The 15,788-nt window shown below is 34.6% G+C and overlaps 1 protein-coding gene across 1 annotated transcript; it reads left to right on the plus strand.

Moving 5' to 3' along the window:
- Positions 1-12,505: 12,505 nt before the first annotated feature.
- Positions 12,506-14,083, plus strand: LOC125680096 (uncharacterized). The gene is made up of 5 exons (XM_056153504.1): positions 12,506-12,560; positions 12,649-12,955; positions 13,225-13,353; positions 13,833-13,960; positions 14,058-14,083. Exons 1-5 carry the CDS (start codon positions 12,506-12,508, stop codon positions 14,081-14,083), a joined length of 645 nt encoding a protein of 214 aa, XP_056009479.1.
- Positions 14,084-15,788: the final 1,705 nt, after the last annotated feature.

Consider the following 15,788-nt stretch of genomic DNA (forward strand, 5'->3'; position numbering starts at 1 on the left):
ATTGATCATTTAAGTGTTATAAATTAAAGACTCTCTGCCCCTCTCGGCCACTAATTAAAGGGGTCAGCCTTTTTTCGAGAAAAAAGTTAATAATGTTATTTGCTGCGATACAAATTCGACTGATCAGGTGAGTCATGTCGCCCGGAGGCCCATTTTTTTTATATCATTCTAAATATATCTCGCAAAATTGAACAAATTTTGATCTACATGTCTTATCAAAATTTTCTTGAGAAAAAAATTATTGATTGCGACATTTATCAGACTGTAAAGGCGAGTCATAAGGCCCGAGGGCCTTTTTCTTGATATCGTTTGAAAGATCCTGCAAAACTGAACAACTTTTGTTTTACATGTCTTATCAAAAGTTTCTCGAGAAAAAAGCTATTGATTGTGACACTAATCAAACTCTTCAGGCGAGCCATGAGGCCCTTTCGCCTTTTTCATGATGTTTTTCGAAAGATCTTGCAAAACTGAACAACTTTTGTTCTAGATGTCTTATTAAAAGTTTCTTGACAAAAATGTTATAGATTGCAACAATAACCCAACTGTTCAGGTGAGCCATGACATCCGCAGGCCTATTTCTTAACATCGTTAGTTAACACTTGCGAAACTGAACAACTTTTGTTCTACATGTCTTATCAAAAGTTTCTCGAGAAAAAAGTTATTGATTGTGAAACTAATCAAACTCTCCAGGCGAGCCATGAAGCCCGTTCGGCTTTTTCATGATGTTGTTCGAAAAATCTTGCAAAACTGAACAACTTTTGTTCTAGATGTCTTATTAAATGTTTTTTGACAAAAATGTTATAGATTGCAACAATAACCCAACTGTTCAGGTGAGCCACGAGACCCGCAGGCCTATTTCTTCAGATCGTTAGTTAGCGCTTGCGAAACTGAACAACTTTTGTTCTACATGTCTTGTCAAAAGTTTCTCGCGAAAAAAGTTATTAATGTTATTAATTGTGATACAAATTTGACTGTTCAGGCGAGCCATGATGCCTGGGGGCCTATTTTTTGATATCCTTAGATAGATCTTTCAAAATTGAACAACTTTTATTCTACATGTTTTATCAAAAGTTTCGTGAGAAAAAAGTTAATCATTGTAACAGAAATTAAATGGTTCAGGCGAGCCATGAGGCCCATGGGCCCATTTCTTGATATGGCACGAAAGATCTCAATAAACTGTACAACTTTTGTTATATATGTCTAAACAAAATATTTACGAGCAAAAAGTTATGATTTAAAACGTGGAAAAAAATTGGCCACTTTTCTAAACTCCATTTTCGACCCCTACCGAGCTTCCATACTAGGCACTTCCGGAAATTTTGAAAACCCAGGTGCACAACTACAACATGTCGTCTAACATCACTGAAAATTTCAGCACTCTAGCTTTTATCGTTTTTGAGTTTTTGTCTGGACAAAATGGTCATCTGAAAATCGATAAAAGGGGGATAACTTCCAACCGGAAGTGATTTTGCAAAACTTGAAACGGCGGTACAAACTTCAAATGGCAACGCATCAATCCTGAAAATTTGAAGCAAATCGATCCAGCCATCTCCGAGAAATCTTCTGCACAAAAATCGGTAAGGAGAAAAAAAAAGAATAATAATAATAACTAGATTCGATCTCGTTGCGAGCAACGAGTGGGTCTTCCGTCCAAATTTAGATGTGATTAGATAAGAATTTGACTGACATTTTCGTTCATAAATAATGATACAAATATATTGTCTAGACGTACAATTTAGCTTTGGTAATGTTTTACAAATATTGATCATTTAAATGTTATAAATTAAAGACTCTCTCTCCCTCTCGGCAACTAATTAAAGGGGTCAGCTTTTTTTCGAGAAAAAAGTTAATAATGTTATTTACTGCGATACAGATTCAACTGATCAGGCGAGTCATGCCGCCCGGAGGCCTATTTTTTTTTTTATATCATTCTAGATATATCTCGCAAAACTGAACAAATTTTGTTCTACATGTCCTATGGAAATTTTCTTAAGAAAAAAGTTATTAATTGCGACATTTATCAGACTGTTAAGGCGAGTCATAAGGCCCATGGGCCTTTTTCTTGATATCGTTTGAAAGATCTTGCAAACCTGAACAACTTTTGGTCTACATGTTTTATCAAAAGTTTCTCCAGAAAAAAGCTATTGATTGTGACACTAATCAAACTCTTCAGGCGAGCCATGAGGCCCGTTCGCCTTTTTCATGATGTTGTTCGAAAGATCTTGCAAAACTGAACAACTTTTGTTCAAGATGTCTTATTAAAAGTTTCTTGACAAAAATGTTATAGATTGCAACAATAACCCAACTGTTCAGGTGAGCCATGAGACCCGCAGGCCTATTTATTAACATCGTTAGTTAACCCTTGCGAAACTGAACAACTTTTGTTCTACATGTCTTGTCAAAAGTTTCTCGAGAAAAAAGTTATTAATGTTATTAATTGTGATACAAATTCGACTGTTCAGGCGAGCCATGACGCCCTGAGGCCTAGATTTTTATATCATTAGATAGATCTTGCAAACCTGAACAACTTTTATTCTACATGTCTTATCAAAAGTTTCGTGAGAAAAAAGTTAATCATTGTAACAGAAATTCAATGGTTCAGGCGAGCCATGAGGCCTATGGGCCCATTTCTTGATATGACACGAAAGATCTCAATAAACTGTACAACTTTTGTTATATATGTCTAAGCAAAATATTTACGAGTAAATAGTTATGATTTAAAACGTGGAGAAAAATGGGACACTTTTTAAAACTCCATTTTCGACCCCTACCGAGCTTCCATACTAGGCACTTCTGGAAATTTTGAAAACCCAGGTGCACAACTACAACATGTCGTCTAACATCACTGAAAATTTCAGCACTCTAGCTTTTATCGTTTTTGAGTTTTTGTCTGGACAAAATGGTCATCTGAAAATCGATAAAAGGGGGATAACTTCCAACCGGAAGTGATTTGTCAAAAATTGAAACGGCGGTACAAACTTCAAATGGCAACGCATCAATCCTGAAAATTTGAAGCAAATTGATTAAGCCATCTCCGAGAAATCTTCTGCACAAAAATCGGTAAGGAGAAAAAAAAAGAATAATAATAATAATAATAAGAAAAGTGAAAAATCAACAATAGAATAATAGAAGGGTCTTCCGCTGAAGACGGAAGACCCTAATAATAAGAAAAGTGAAAAATCAACAATAGAATAATAGAAGGGTCTTCCGCTGAAGACGGAAGACCCTAATAACAACGAGCTATAACTGTGTTGGGATGCCAACACAAATGTCTCCGAACACCTCCCCATGTCAGAAATGCTTTTTGATGCCAGATATGCACTCAGGATCCTCAAAGAACTCTAGAAACTAAATTTGGTTGAAATCCGACGGATTTGATTTTTGACAGCCATTTTCTTCAATGGCGGCCATTTTGAAACATTTGAAAAATGATTGGAAGGAAATACTGATGCTAGAAATGAATTGTGGACCCTCAATTTACCCCAGAACCCAAATGTTGTACAGATTTTAACACTTTCAAATATTTCGGTATATGGCGGCCATTTTGAAAATGGCGGCTCAAAAAAAAATTTTGATGGTGGAAATGGACTCGGGGTCACTAAATTACCCTAGAAATAGAATTTGGTTTAAACCCGACAACCTTGAGTTTTTGAGGTTTTTTGGCGGCCATCTTGAAACGGCGGCCATTTTGAAAATTTGAAAAGTTGATTGCACCCCTCCTAATGACCCTTTATCAGCTCACAAAGTTTGAAGTTGATCAGTCGAAGCATGTTCATAAAATCGGTCGGACAAATTTCTCACTAAAGAAGAGGAAAAATAAGAAGAAAAGAAGAAAAATAAGAATAATAACTAGACACTCATTACTAGTAATGAGTAGGTCTTCCGTTAGACCACTTCCGGTAAAGAACTTTCTGTTCCTACAAAAACCATTTAAATATATCAGAAAATGTGTCTTAACAATGAATGAGAAATGTATTATCGAATTTTTTACTCCTTTCTCGTAACTTCCGGTGACGACCGGAAGTACTATTCAGATGCGTTTTCCTATAAATGACAGCAACTCTTTACTGTCTATATTCCCTGAAAATTTCACGTCTCTATCTGAAAGAGTTCTCAAAAAAAGAAGTAAACCTAAGAAAGAAAAAGTAGTAGGTTACTACCGACCGGAAGTCAATTTTGAAAAATAAAATTATCAAAACTTTGGAAGTTTATACTTTTATTAAGACATGTGAAAATCATATGAAAGACTTCAAATATAAGCGAGATTTATGGGGACAAAGAGACGAAAATTAAAAAGGTATTTTATCAAGAAACCGGAAGTAGTCGTTTTGACTACCGACAGAGTCAATATTCTTTTGACATTTTGAAAGAGACTTAATAAACTAGTATAAGTTTCAATTTAAAGGAAAAAGTTTGAAATTTGCGATTCTTTCCATCACTTCCGGTGACGACAGGAAGTGACGGTCGACATGTTCAACCCACTACTGCACGCCTACAAACGGAGATTGATCATCCCTGAATGTTTGATGAACCTATATTTTACTTTTTCCAAGAAAAATGCTGGACAAAATTCCTTTTGAGAAACAAAAAATCGGCCATATTTTCCGACCGGAAGTGAATTTTGTAAAAACAAAAAGAATTATAGCAAGGTCATTTCATAAGACATTATTTCTGGATACGGCACGAAAGACCTCAATAAACTGTACAACTTTTGTTATATATCTCTAAACAAAATATTTACGAGTATAAAGTTATGCGACATTTATCAGACTGTTAAGGCGAGTCATAAGGCCCGTGGGCCTTTTTCTTGATATCGTTTGAAAGATCTTGCAAAACTAAACAACTTTTGTTCCACATGTCTTATCATAAGATTATCGAGAAAAAAGTTAGTAATTGTGACACTAACAAACTGTTCAGGCGAGCCATGAGGTCCGTTGGCCTTTTTCATGATGTTGTTGGAAAGATCTTGCAAAACTGAACAACTTTTGTTCTAGATGTCTTATTAAAAGTTTCTTGACAAAAATATCATAGATTGCAACAATAACCCAACTGTTCAGGTGAGCCATGAGACCCGCAGGCCTATTTCTTAACATTGTTAGTTAACGCTTGCGAAACTGAACAACTTTTGTTCTACATGTCTTATCAAAAGTTTGTTGAGAAAAAAGTTATTGATTGTGACACTAATCAAACTCTTCAGGCGAGCTATGAGGCCCGTTGGCCTTTTTCATAATGTTGTTTGAAAGATCTTGCAAATCTGAACAACTTTTGTTATAGATATCTTATTAAAAGTTTCTTGACAAAAATGTTATAGATTGCAACAATAACCCAACTATTCAGGTGAGCCATGAGACCTGCAGGCCTATTTCTTAACATCGTTAGTTAACGCTTACGAAACTGAACAACTTTTGTTCTACATGTCTTGTCAAAAGTTTCTCGAGGAAAAAGTTATTAATGTTATTAATTGCGATATAAATTCGACTGTTCAGGCGAGCCATGACGCCCGGAGGCCTATTTTTAGATATCATTAGATAGAACTTGCAAAACTGAACAACTTTTATTCTACATGTTTCATCAAAGTTTCGTGAGAAAAAAGTTAATCATTGTAACAGAAACTCAATGATTCAGGCGAGCAATGAGGCCCATGGGCCCATTTCTTGATATGGCACGAAAGATCTCAATAAACTGTACAAGTTTTGTTATATATGTCTAAACAAAATATTTACGAGTAAAAAGTTATGATTCAAAACGTGGAAACAAATTGGACACTTTTTAAAACTCCATTTTCGACCCCTACCGAGCTTCCGTACTAGGCACTTCCGGAAATTTCTAAAACCCAGGTGCACAACTACAACATGTCGTCTAACATCACTAAAAATTTCAGCACTCTAGCTTTTATCGTTTTTCTTCTGCACAAAAATCGGTAAGGAGAAAAAAAAAAGAATAATAATAATAACTAGATTCGATCTCGTTGCGAGCAACGAGTGGGTCTTCCGTCCAAATTTAGATGTGATTAGATAAGAATTTGACTGACATTTTCGTTCATAAATAATGATACAAATATATTGTCTAGACGTACAATTTAGCTTCGGTAATGTTTTACAAATATTGATCATTTAAATGTTATAAATTAAAGACTCTCTCTCCCTCTCGGCAACTAATTAAAGGGGTCAGCTTTTTTTGTCGAGAAAAAAGTTAATAATGTTATTTACTGCGATACAGATTCGACTGATCAGGCGAGTCATGCCGCCCGGAGGCCTATTTTTTTTTTATGTCATTCTAGATATATCTCGAATAACTGAACAAATTTTGTTCTACATGTCCTATGGAAATTTTCTTGAGAAAAAAGTTATTGATTGCGAAATTTATCAGACTGTTAAGGCGAGTCATAAGGCCCGTGGGCCTTTTTCTTGATATCGTTTGAAAGATCTTGCAAACCTGAACAACTTTTGGTCTACATGTTTTATCAAAAGTTTCTCCAGAAAAAAGCTATTGATTGTGACACTAATCCAACTCTTCAGGCGAGCCATGAGGCCCATTCGCCTTTTTCATGATGTTGTTTGAAACATCTTGCAAAACTGAACAACTTTTGCTCTAGATGCCTCATTAAAAGTTTCTTGACTAAAATGTTATAGATTGCAACAATACTTGATTGTTTTTGGGCATAATATCCGTATAATATTTAAGTGCCACAGTCAATACGGGACTTTCGAGATACGGATCCACTCTGACTTTTATCGCGCGTTGAACGTAAATGTAGGGCATGTCACTTCCGGATTACAATGACAACTAAGTAAAAAAAAAACATGGAATATTTCAATTGCTATCAATTTCCTGCATTTAAATGCTATCTTTGAAAGAAAGGAATCACTACAACCATTTTATAGGAAAATGCAATTGATTAAATTATGCGAGTCGGTGCGGGAAATAAATCTAGGGAATATCTTGAAGATATCGGTAAAACTTCACGCCTTGCATCCAATGGTACGCGTCTAAATGCGCCTTTTCCCTTCCATCTAATTTACACCCAGGCACTAAGCACCAATAATGACTTGGATCGTCATCATGGGACTGCGCATAACTCTTTACGGACCGTCTGTTAGCGAAACACCATATGTATCGATGTCAACTTGGTTATTATCACGTGACCGTGGTGTATAAACGTGAAATATAATCGGTCGTTCCGGCATATCCCGAAAGTTCCGTATACTGAACAATTTGAAGAAAAACAAATTGTTGTTTGATAACTATCTAAATAATTTTGATTATATGTTAATTCATATGAGTATGATGCTATTTTATTGATTTTATTGGGTCTGTTAGTGGTTTGTATATTTTTTATGCTTGAATTCAACCTTTATCAGTTGTTTATTTTTCAGTTCTTGGGTTTATCTCTATTTTCTTATATATATCATACCATTATTTAAATTCTACTATCCATTAAGTCTATGCCTATCAGATAAATATAGATCTCATTAACTTGTTCCATCTTGGTGAAACTGCATCAAGGATATTTGTTCTTGGATATATTTGTGATATTGAATTTACATTGTTATTTCTTAGTACAACCTAACACAACAAGGAATTGTTTGTATCTAAATAGATCTTGGATGCATAAACCTGTCGACTGAACTAGCCCGACTATGAATGAATTTTGATATGCATATAATAATCACTGGTCCCAAGGACATGTGCTTTCTACAAGGCACTAGCCCATATCCAAAATTTACTAGCTAGCCCCAGACCAGCTGGCCATCAATTATTTCGAGCCCTGAATTATATCCACTGTAAAAACATTTAAAAAAATTAATACTTTGGTTTTGGTCAATTTTATATAGATCTAATCAATAATTTATATTTCTGTCTAAAACTTTCAAAAATTAATGGAAAATTACAATATAAATACAGCCTTTGTCTCGGTCCCAGATCATTGCCAATTTCAAATCATTTTATAATTATTATGCAAAAATCATCAGCTACTGAAGTGATTGCAATTTTCAAAGGTGTCTTGACATTAGAATGGTGACATATATCGCAGGATAGGCAGATCCGAAATAAGTTTTATGATTTTTTTTCTGTCATTTAGGAAATATCACTCTTTCATGATCACACAGTTGCTGTTTCACATTCTTCTAAATGTCCTTCATGATTTTTTTCTTTATTGAATTATCATAAATTCATCCCTTTATTAAACTTCACCCTTACATCAATATCCATCTGGCCCTTGCTAACTGGTCAGTTGTCTAGTGTTTACAAAAATCATTTACATCAAAGGAATATCAACATATTTTATGCAAACTTTCCTCAAAGGCATATTCCAAAAATTAATTTAATGCACCAATTTGATTTCAGGGATTTATTGATACTTTATTGATGCTCTTTTTCATTTTTAAAAACTCTTAATGATTTTCAATTGACAGATTACACTCTGGTCACCTGTCCATTGTATTGGTGAGAATCTGCCTCATCTATTCCTATCTCAGGTAAGTCCCCTAACAGCGCAATGCTCTTTACTTTATAATGAATACAAACACATCTATCAAAACATGAATGGAAAAATAATGAAGATACCGGTAACTGAATAGTAATTGTGTCACATATCAGAATTGTTGGTTTATTTATTGTGCAGGAAAACCTTTTGCCACCCATATTGAAAGATGACCAGTTACATGTATGTAGTTTACAAAAAAGAGAATAAATTTCATTTTAAATTTTTTTGTTTAAATTTCATTTGAAAATTATCAATTAAGATATGTTACTATTTATTGTTCATTTGTTAAATTATAATGTGATGTTAAAATGTTGTGCAAGTTAGATTTCATCCTTATTTTTGAATACACCGTTCCTTTGGCTCCTCCTTTGGAAAACATTGATCAATAAAAATTTCTTTAGTACCAGGGTATTTTAAGTTGTTTAACATTGACACAGTCACACTAAATCTTTTTCTCTAATTTTGTCACTCAGTATTTCCAGTTCAGCCATATACAACCATAGAGACAACATCTTAACACTGTTATTATTTTAATAACTGTACAATCTATTCAAGTTAAAACTTTAAAAAATATGAAATAGACACAGCACACAGGAGATACCAATGTACACACATGGTTACTCAGGCCAGCAACATATTATCCAAGTCAATAACTTTTTTATACCCCCCCCCCAATTAAGTTTGGGGATACATGTATATTGAACCCACCTTGTCCATCTGTCTCCCTGTCAATTTGTCTGTAGACTTTTTTTTGTCTGGTGATGATCATTGAAACTAATACTTTTTTTTAGTGCTTAGTAGATTTAATGTGCATACGATTTTAATTTTTGAACCTCGTATTTTCATTTTGATAATTTGTCAAAATTTAACACAATTATTCAGACAAGGTCAAGGTCACCAGTTTTATAAATACGAAATTCTTACTATATCCATAACTTTGTTGTGGAAAAAAACACTTCAGAAGATTATACAAGACATGAATGATACTTGTGATTTTGAGAGGTGTAACAACCCTGCACTATGATTGTTTTAACAAGGTCAGAAACAAATGTCATGAATACAAAAGTCAAGGTCACAGAGTTCAGAAATGTATCTCAGAAATTAAAAATTTTAAAGGACAAAACCTTGAATTGGAAGAGGAACATAAAGTCATAGTCATAGAATTGAGAATATAAATGTTTTTGATCCATGACAATTTGATGCTTGGACTGTTGATGGATTTTCATACTCACTACAATTATTGTTCTCAACAAGAGGTGTAACAGCATTCATTCCTTACATAAACATTCCCATAAGACTTAGACTCTGGGAATTTGGACTAGATAGCAGAGATTTTTAAGCTACTTAATCCTTGAGACAGCTCTAGTTAGTCTTATTTTGGCATTTTATGATTGCAGCAATTGCAAGATATAATAGTGTTACATTTTTGTGACAGATGGTTGAAATACCAATTTTAGGTGAAGATGTTTTAATTTATTTCAGGCTTATGAAGAAGGGGACATGGGTTTGATTCCCAGAATAGCAATTTATATATACATTAACATGCCTTAGATAAATATATATTGAGTTTGCTTTGCACATATTTTTATTTTCTTATGCACATTTTCCTTTATATTTCTCATGGCATGTTTAAAATGCTATGTATGCATGGTGCTGGTTGGGGATGAGTTATATATAATTTAGTATGAAAACAACCTAATTTTTCCTAATTTCTTTATAACACAATTGAAGCTCTTACTCTCTGATTTCTTAAATCTTTACTACTTTCTAACACTTTTTAACACTTCTACTGCACCAATCTAACACCATTACAGGTAGTGTACGGACAGTCTTGAGACATGGGTTCAATTCCCATCACTGCCGGAGTTGAATACATTTTTGTATGACTTGTAATTATTAATTACAGTAATAAATTATAGCACACTGCATGGCTTAATTTTTGCACAAAGAGAAAGAATGTGTATAACCTCACTGTTACATTGTTGTTTTTCTTATTTTATAGTACCATTGCAACCGTATTTACTTTCTTGAATTTAATGAAAACAAAAAGAATATAAGAATATTTCTATTTTAAGCATAATCATTGCAGTATTTTCATAATATAGATTAAAAAAGAAGACCTTTTTCGTGCTGCATTTGTATCAAAAAGTGTTCTCTATTTTATAAGGAACTCCAAACAGAATCAATGGAAAACATATTAAAAGAAATATCAGAAAAGCAGACAGTAGAACTTGATTTTGTAAATGAACATCAAAGACAACAAATTCTACAGGATGAGTATTTACACCAATATGGTTTGTATAGAACCCATATCCAAGGAGATGGTAACTGTTTGTTTCGTTCAATAAGTTTTGGTTTATATGGCACTGAAGACCACCATTCTTCTCTAAGGGAATTCGTCGTTAATCATATTCAGGAAAATTTGGATGACTTTAGGTTTTATTTGTATGGCGAAGGTGAATTACCCATGACTGAAACAGAAATTTTCAGTTTTCTCAATAATTTAAGACAGATAGGAACATTTGCAGGACAAGAATCAATACTGGCCTTGTCAAGAGTGTTAGGTTTAAATATACTGGTAACCATTGGCGGGGATTCTCAAAATCCAGAGGTAAATACTCTAGAACACAATTATCATAATTCGGATCACATTATTCATTTGGTTTGGACAAGGGCTGGGGGAGGGCATTATGAAAGGGTAGTAGAAAACCCGGCATTAAAAAACAAACAACATTTACTAAGTCATCAGAGAATACCTGCAGGATTTCAGACAATGATAAAAGTAATTACAACTGGAGGTCTGATTTAAAAACTTGCAAACCAATCAGTTTAGATGTTTTGGAAGATATTAAGAGCTACAAAATTCAGAATCAAAATATGGAACATTCTTATGGTAGACAACATCTGGATACTGATGTGAAATCAAGGTCTCAGATAAAATGCCCTAGATGCGAGAGAAGTTTCTACAACAAGCAACAATGATGCGACACCAAAAGTTGGTCCATGATAAAGAAAATGATAACAAGATTCCTTGCTCCATTTCATCTTGTTCTGTGACATTTCATAACGTAGATGTTTTAGTGGACCATCTTAAAAATTTTCATGGAGCATGTATAGATGTTGAGAATCTCACTTTTGAAAACATAGATTTATTTGAGCAGTTTAAAGAGCAGGAGAGTATTAAAATACACTGTAGATATGTGAAGCAACGACAAAATAAAATCAATAAAGATGGCAGTCAGTTCTATACTCTTGTTTGTCACAGGGATGGGGTTAAACGAATTCACTTGAGAAAGGGTAAAAATTATTCAGGAAAGCGCAAAGATAACATTAAAGGGTCTTGCAAATTTCAAAAATTATGCCCTTCTAGAATGTCTGTTAAAATAAAGTCAGATGGATCTATTTCTGTAAAGTATATTAAGTCACATACACATTCAATGTCTTTTGAGGGAAGCAATTTTTTTTTTACCTTTACCAGATGCTATCAAGTCAGAAATTTGCACAATGTTAGCACTCAAAATTCCAATTAACACTATACTGGACAAAATTAGAGAAAATGTCAGTGATCGCAACCAACGTGATGACTTGAGTAAGTTAAAATATTATCATTTGTTGGATAGAAAAACCATACATAATTTGAAGAAAACTATTGTTGATTCATCTGTTATAAGACATTCTGATGATGCCACTTCAACCTTTCTTAAAGTAAATGAATTAGGAAATGAATTACACAATCCAGTATTAGTGTATAAGTAGCAAAATATTGATGATCCATCAACAGGGCTTCAGAAGGGGGATTTTATGCTTGCTTTAATGACCAAGCAACAGCTGGAAATGTTTGAGAAATTTGGTCCTATTATACTTTGCATGGACTCAACCCACAAAACAAATGTTTATTCTTTTAAATTGATAACTCTTTTGGTTTTAGATGAATTTAGGTATGGTTACCCAGTTGCATTTTGTATAAGTAACAGAGAGAGTGAAGATGTTATCTCTGTCTTTTTTAATTCTGTCAAAATGAAAGCCCCTAATACAAAAGTTAATATTCTGATGACAGATGATGATAATTCAGGTTGGAATGCTGCAAAGAAAATTTGGGGGGGGGGGGGGGAGGACTCAGACATTTTCTTTGTCATTGGCATGTTCATGAAAATTGGAAGAAAAAGATTCGACAACTTATATAAACATAATAGCTGAACAGATTAGGAACAATACATTAGTTCAAAAACATAGGTTAGATAATATTCTAAGTGCCTTAGACCATATTATCTCAACAAATGAGGGTAGCAAGCAAATTCACAATTCTGTAAAAGATTTCAAAAAGACAGAGAAGATTTCCTCTAATGCCAAAAATTTATTACAACCTCGATTTAGACCAACTTCCGAAAAGCCTGGTAGGATTCCAAACCTCCAATTTAAAAAGTCAACAGAGGAGGAAATGAGGAATCTTCTCCCCGATGACTCCGGGTAAGTCTTCTCTTTATACAAGTATTTTTTTGTAGGCAAAGCATATTTCTCCAGACCTCTTTATAATGTTGAATGCCTAAATGATTTCATCCAAATTGGGCAAGATATATACTAGTGTGCCTGGAGGTTAGAGGTGTAATGCCATATAGCATGATGCTTGACATGGGAACTTACTGTTTTATGATTATATTAAATTACATGTACTAATATTAACAAATATACATGTGTATGGAAAATACTGATTCTATACATTACTTCAACAATTACAGATCATCTCAAGTCTCCCCAGTACCTGTTTCCTTGCCTAGACCATCTGTGGCACCATATCCTCCCTTAAGACTAGTTCCCCAAACAACAAACACACTTCCTACACAACCACCACAGCAAAGTGTATTTAGGTATACACTGTATTTCACATTTGTGCATATTAACTTTTCTTCTGAATTGTAATTTGTAGTTTTTAAGCTCACCTGAGCCAAAGTGAGCTTTTCTGATCAAAATTTGTCCGTTGTCCGTCGGCGTTGGCGTAGTTGTAATCTTTTCACATTTTCATCTTCTTCTCAAGAACCACTGGTCCAAATATAACCAAACTTGGCCAAAAGCATCCTTGGGTACAGGGCTTTCAAGTTTGTTCAAATGACGTGTCATGCCCCCTTCAAAGGGGAGATAATGACAAAAATGCAAAAATAGGGTGGGGTCATTTAAAAATCTTCTTTTCATGAAAGCTTTCTCACATAGTGCAGATTCAAGTTTGTTCTATGGAAAGTCTTCAGATATGGGCCAAAGTAACTCAGGTGAGCGATTTGGCCCTTGGGCCTCTTGTTTAGCAGCTTGTTTTAACAAGAACATTATAATCATATTTTATACTGGAATGTAGTGTTGGAACTGGTTTGGGGCAGCCAACATGGATGAGAATACCACCCTTTATGCTTGGAAGGAGAATTGTTACCACCATCAATGGCAAGAAACAGGTCATTGTATTCACAAATGGAGGGAAAAGAAATGGTATCTATTACAAAAACCTGTCATCACACTTGGTTGTTTTCCTTTTTGCTGGTTTTTTTTAATGGTTACCTGAAAATAGACATTTCACTTTTTTCAGATGCTACTGAGAAAGATGGGGAGTAAAGTGGGGTTAAGGAAATCCCCGTAGAAATACAGTTTACATAATTTTCAATATAGTCCAGTAGTTCATTGGGATTTTTGCTAGGATCAGGGGCCCGTTTTACAAAACAACTTACGGCAAAGTCGCAAGTCTTAAATTGTATTATACAGTTATTACTCTAAGTGAATGAAGTATAACTTTTCTGAGGGTTAATTTTCAACATTTTAAAAAAATATTTTGCATTTGGAGTGAATGACCTTACAATAAACTGGATAATTCCAGTATGCAAAGTTGGTCGTAAGTCGTAAGTTCTTTTGTAAAACGCGCCCCAGAGTCTTAAGAGGATGAATGTAGGACAGAAAGTCAGTCCGGTAGTAGATTGGCAAGGATTGAAGGACATTATCCATCTGAAGTCTGAGGTCCCTGTTCTGTTTCATTCTCTTGGTCTCTAGGGTATATTTGCTGAAAATTGTGTTAGTGTAAGGGTCTTCAGAGGCTAATATTCATTGGATCATGGGCTTCATTTTTATGCCCCCCTTTGAAAAAGAGGGGGCATATTGTTTTGCACCTGTCGGTCGGTCGGTCGGTCGGTCGGTCTGTAGACCATGTGTTGTCCACTCAATATCTTGAGAACCATTCACTTGATGATAATGATATTTCATATGTGGGTTAGTTATGAGTAGAAGAGGATCCCTATTGTTTTTCAGGTCAAAGGTCAAGGGTCAATCTACTCTGGACATAGGAATATAATGTCCGCTCAATATCTTGAGAACCCTTTGTTTGAAAGACATCAAACTTGGCACACTGGTACATCCTAAGGAGTAGATGACCCCTATTGATTTTGAGGTTATATGGTCAAGGGTCAAACTGGGCATAGGAATATACTGACCATTCAATGTCTAGAGAACCCTTTGCTTAACAGACATCAAACTTGGTACGCCAGTACATCTTCAGAAGAAGATTACCCCTATTGATTTTGAGGTCACGTGGTCAAAGGTCAAGGGTCAAACTGGACATAGGAATATACTGTCCGTTCAATATCTCGAGAACCCTTTGCTTGACAGACATCATACTTGATACACTGGTACATCTTCAAGAGAGGATGACCCCTATTGATTTTGAGGTCACATGGTCAAAGATCAAGGGTCACACTAGACAGGAATATACTGTCCGTTCAATATCTTGAGAACCCTTCGCTTGACAGACATCAAACTTGGTACACTGGTACATCTTCAGGAGAAAATTACCCCTATTTATTTTAAGGTCACATGTTTAAAGGTTAAGGTAGTACTCTACATCGTCATAATGGCTGACTTCCTTTAAAAATATAGATGAAAAAATCGATATCAGCAATATTTGACTTTTCCTTTTCTATTTAAATACATAGCCGAGTAGCTCAGTAGGTTAGAATACCGAATGCTGAACTGTAGGTCGCAGGTTCGAGTCCAGCAAGGGTTTTAAATTTTTTTCAGATTATCTTCTACTAAAACTGTATTTTTTGACAAAATAAAGTAAATTTGAAATTTTTTAACTTCAAAATATTGTTGTACATATCCTCCACTTTTCATCTACATCAAATTTCTCTAGTGTAGCATACCTCCTTAAGGGTCAAACTGGACATAGGAATATACTGTCCGTTCAATATCTTGAATACCCTTTGCTTGACAGACATCAAACGTGATACACTGGTACGTCTTCAGGAGAAGACGACCCCTATTGATTTTCAGA

Source organism: Ostrea edulis, chromosome 2 (genome assembly GCF_947568905.1).
Source record: "Ostrea edulis chromosome 2, xbOstEdul1.1, whole genome shotgun sequence".
Classification (NCBI taxonomy): Eukaryota; Metazoa; Mollusca; class Bivalvia; order Ostreida; family Ostreidae; genus Ostrea; species Ostrea edulis.

Bases quoted from the DNA above. Each gene is read 5' to 3' on its own strand.
- LOC125680096 (XM_056153504.1), top strand. From the start codon at position 12,506: ATGAAAGCCCCTAATACAAAAGTTAATATTCTGATGACAGATGATGAT. The intron at 12,956-13,224 runs GTAAGTCTTCTC...CAACAATTACAG, and splicing joins CTTCTCCCCGATGACTCCGG to ATCATCTCAAGTCTCCCCAG. The intron at 13,354-13,832 runs GTATACACTGTA...ACTGGAATGTAG, and splicing joins CCACAGCAAAGTGTATTTAG to TGTTGGAACTGGTTTGGGGC.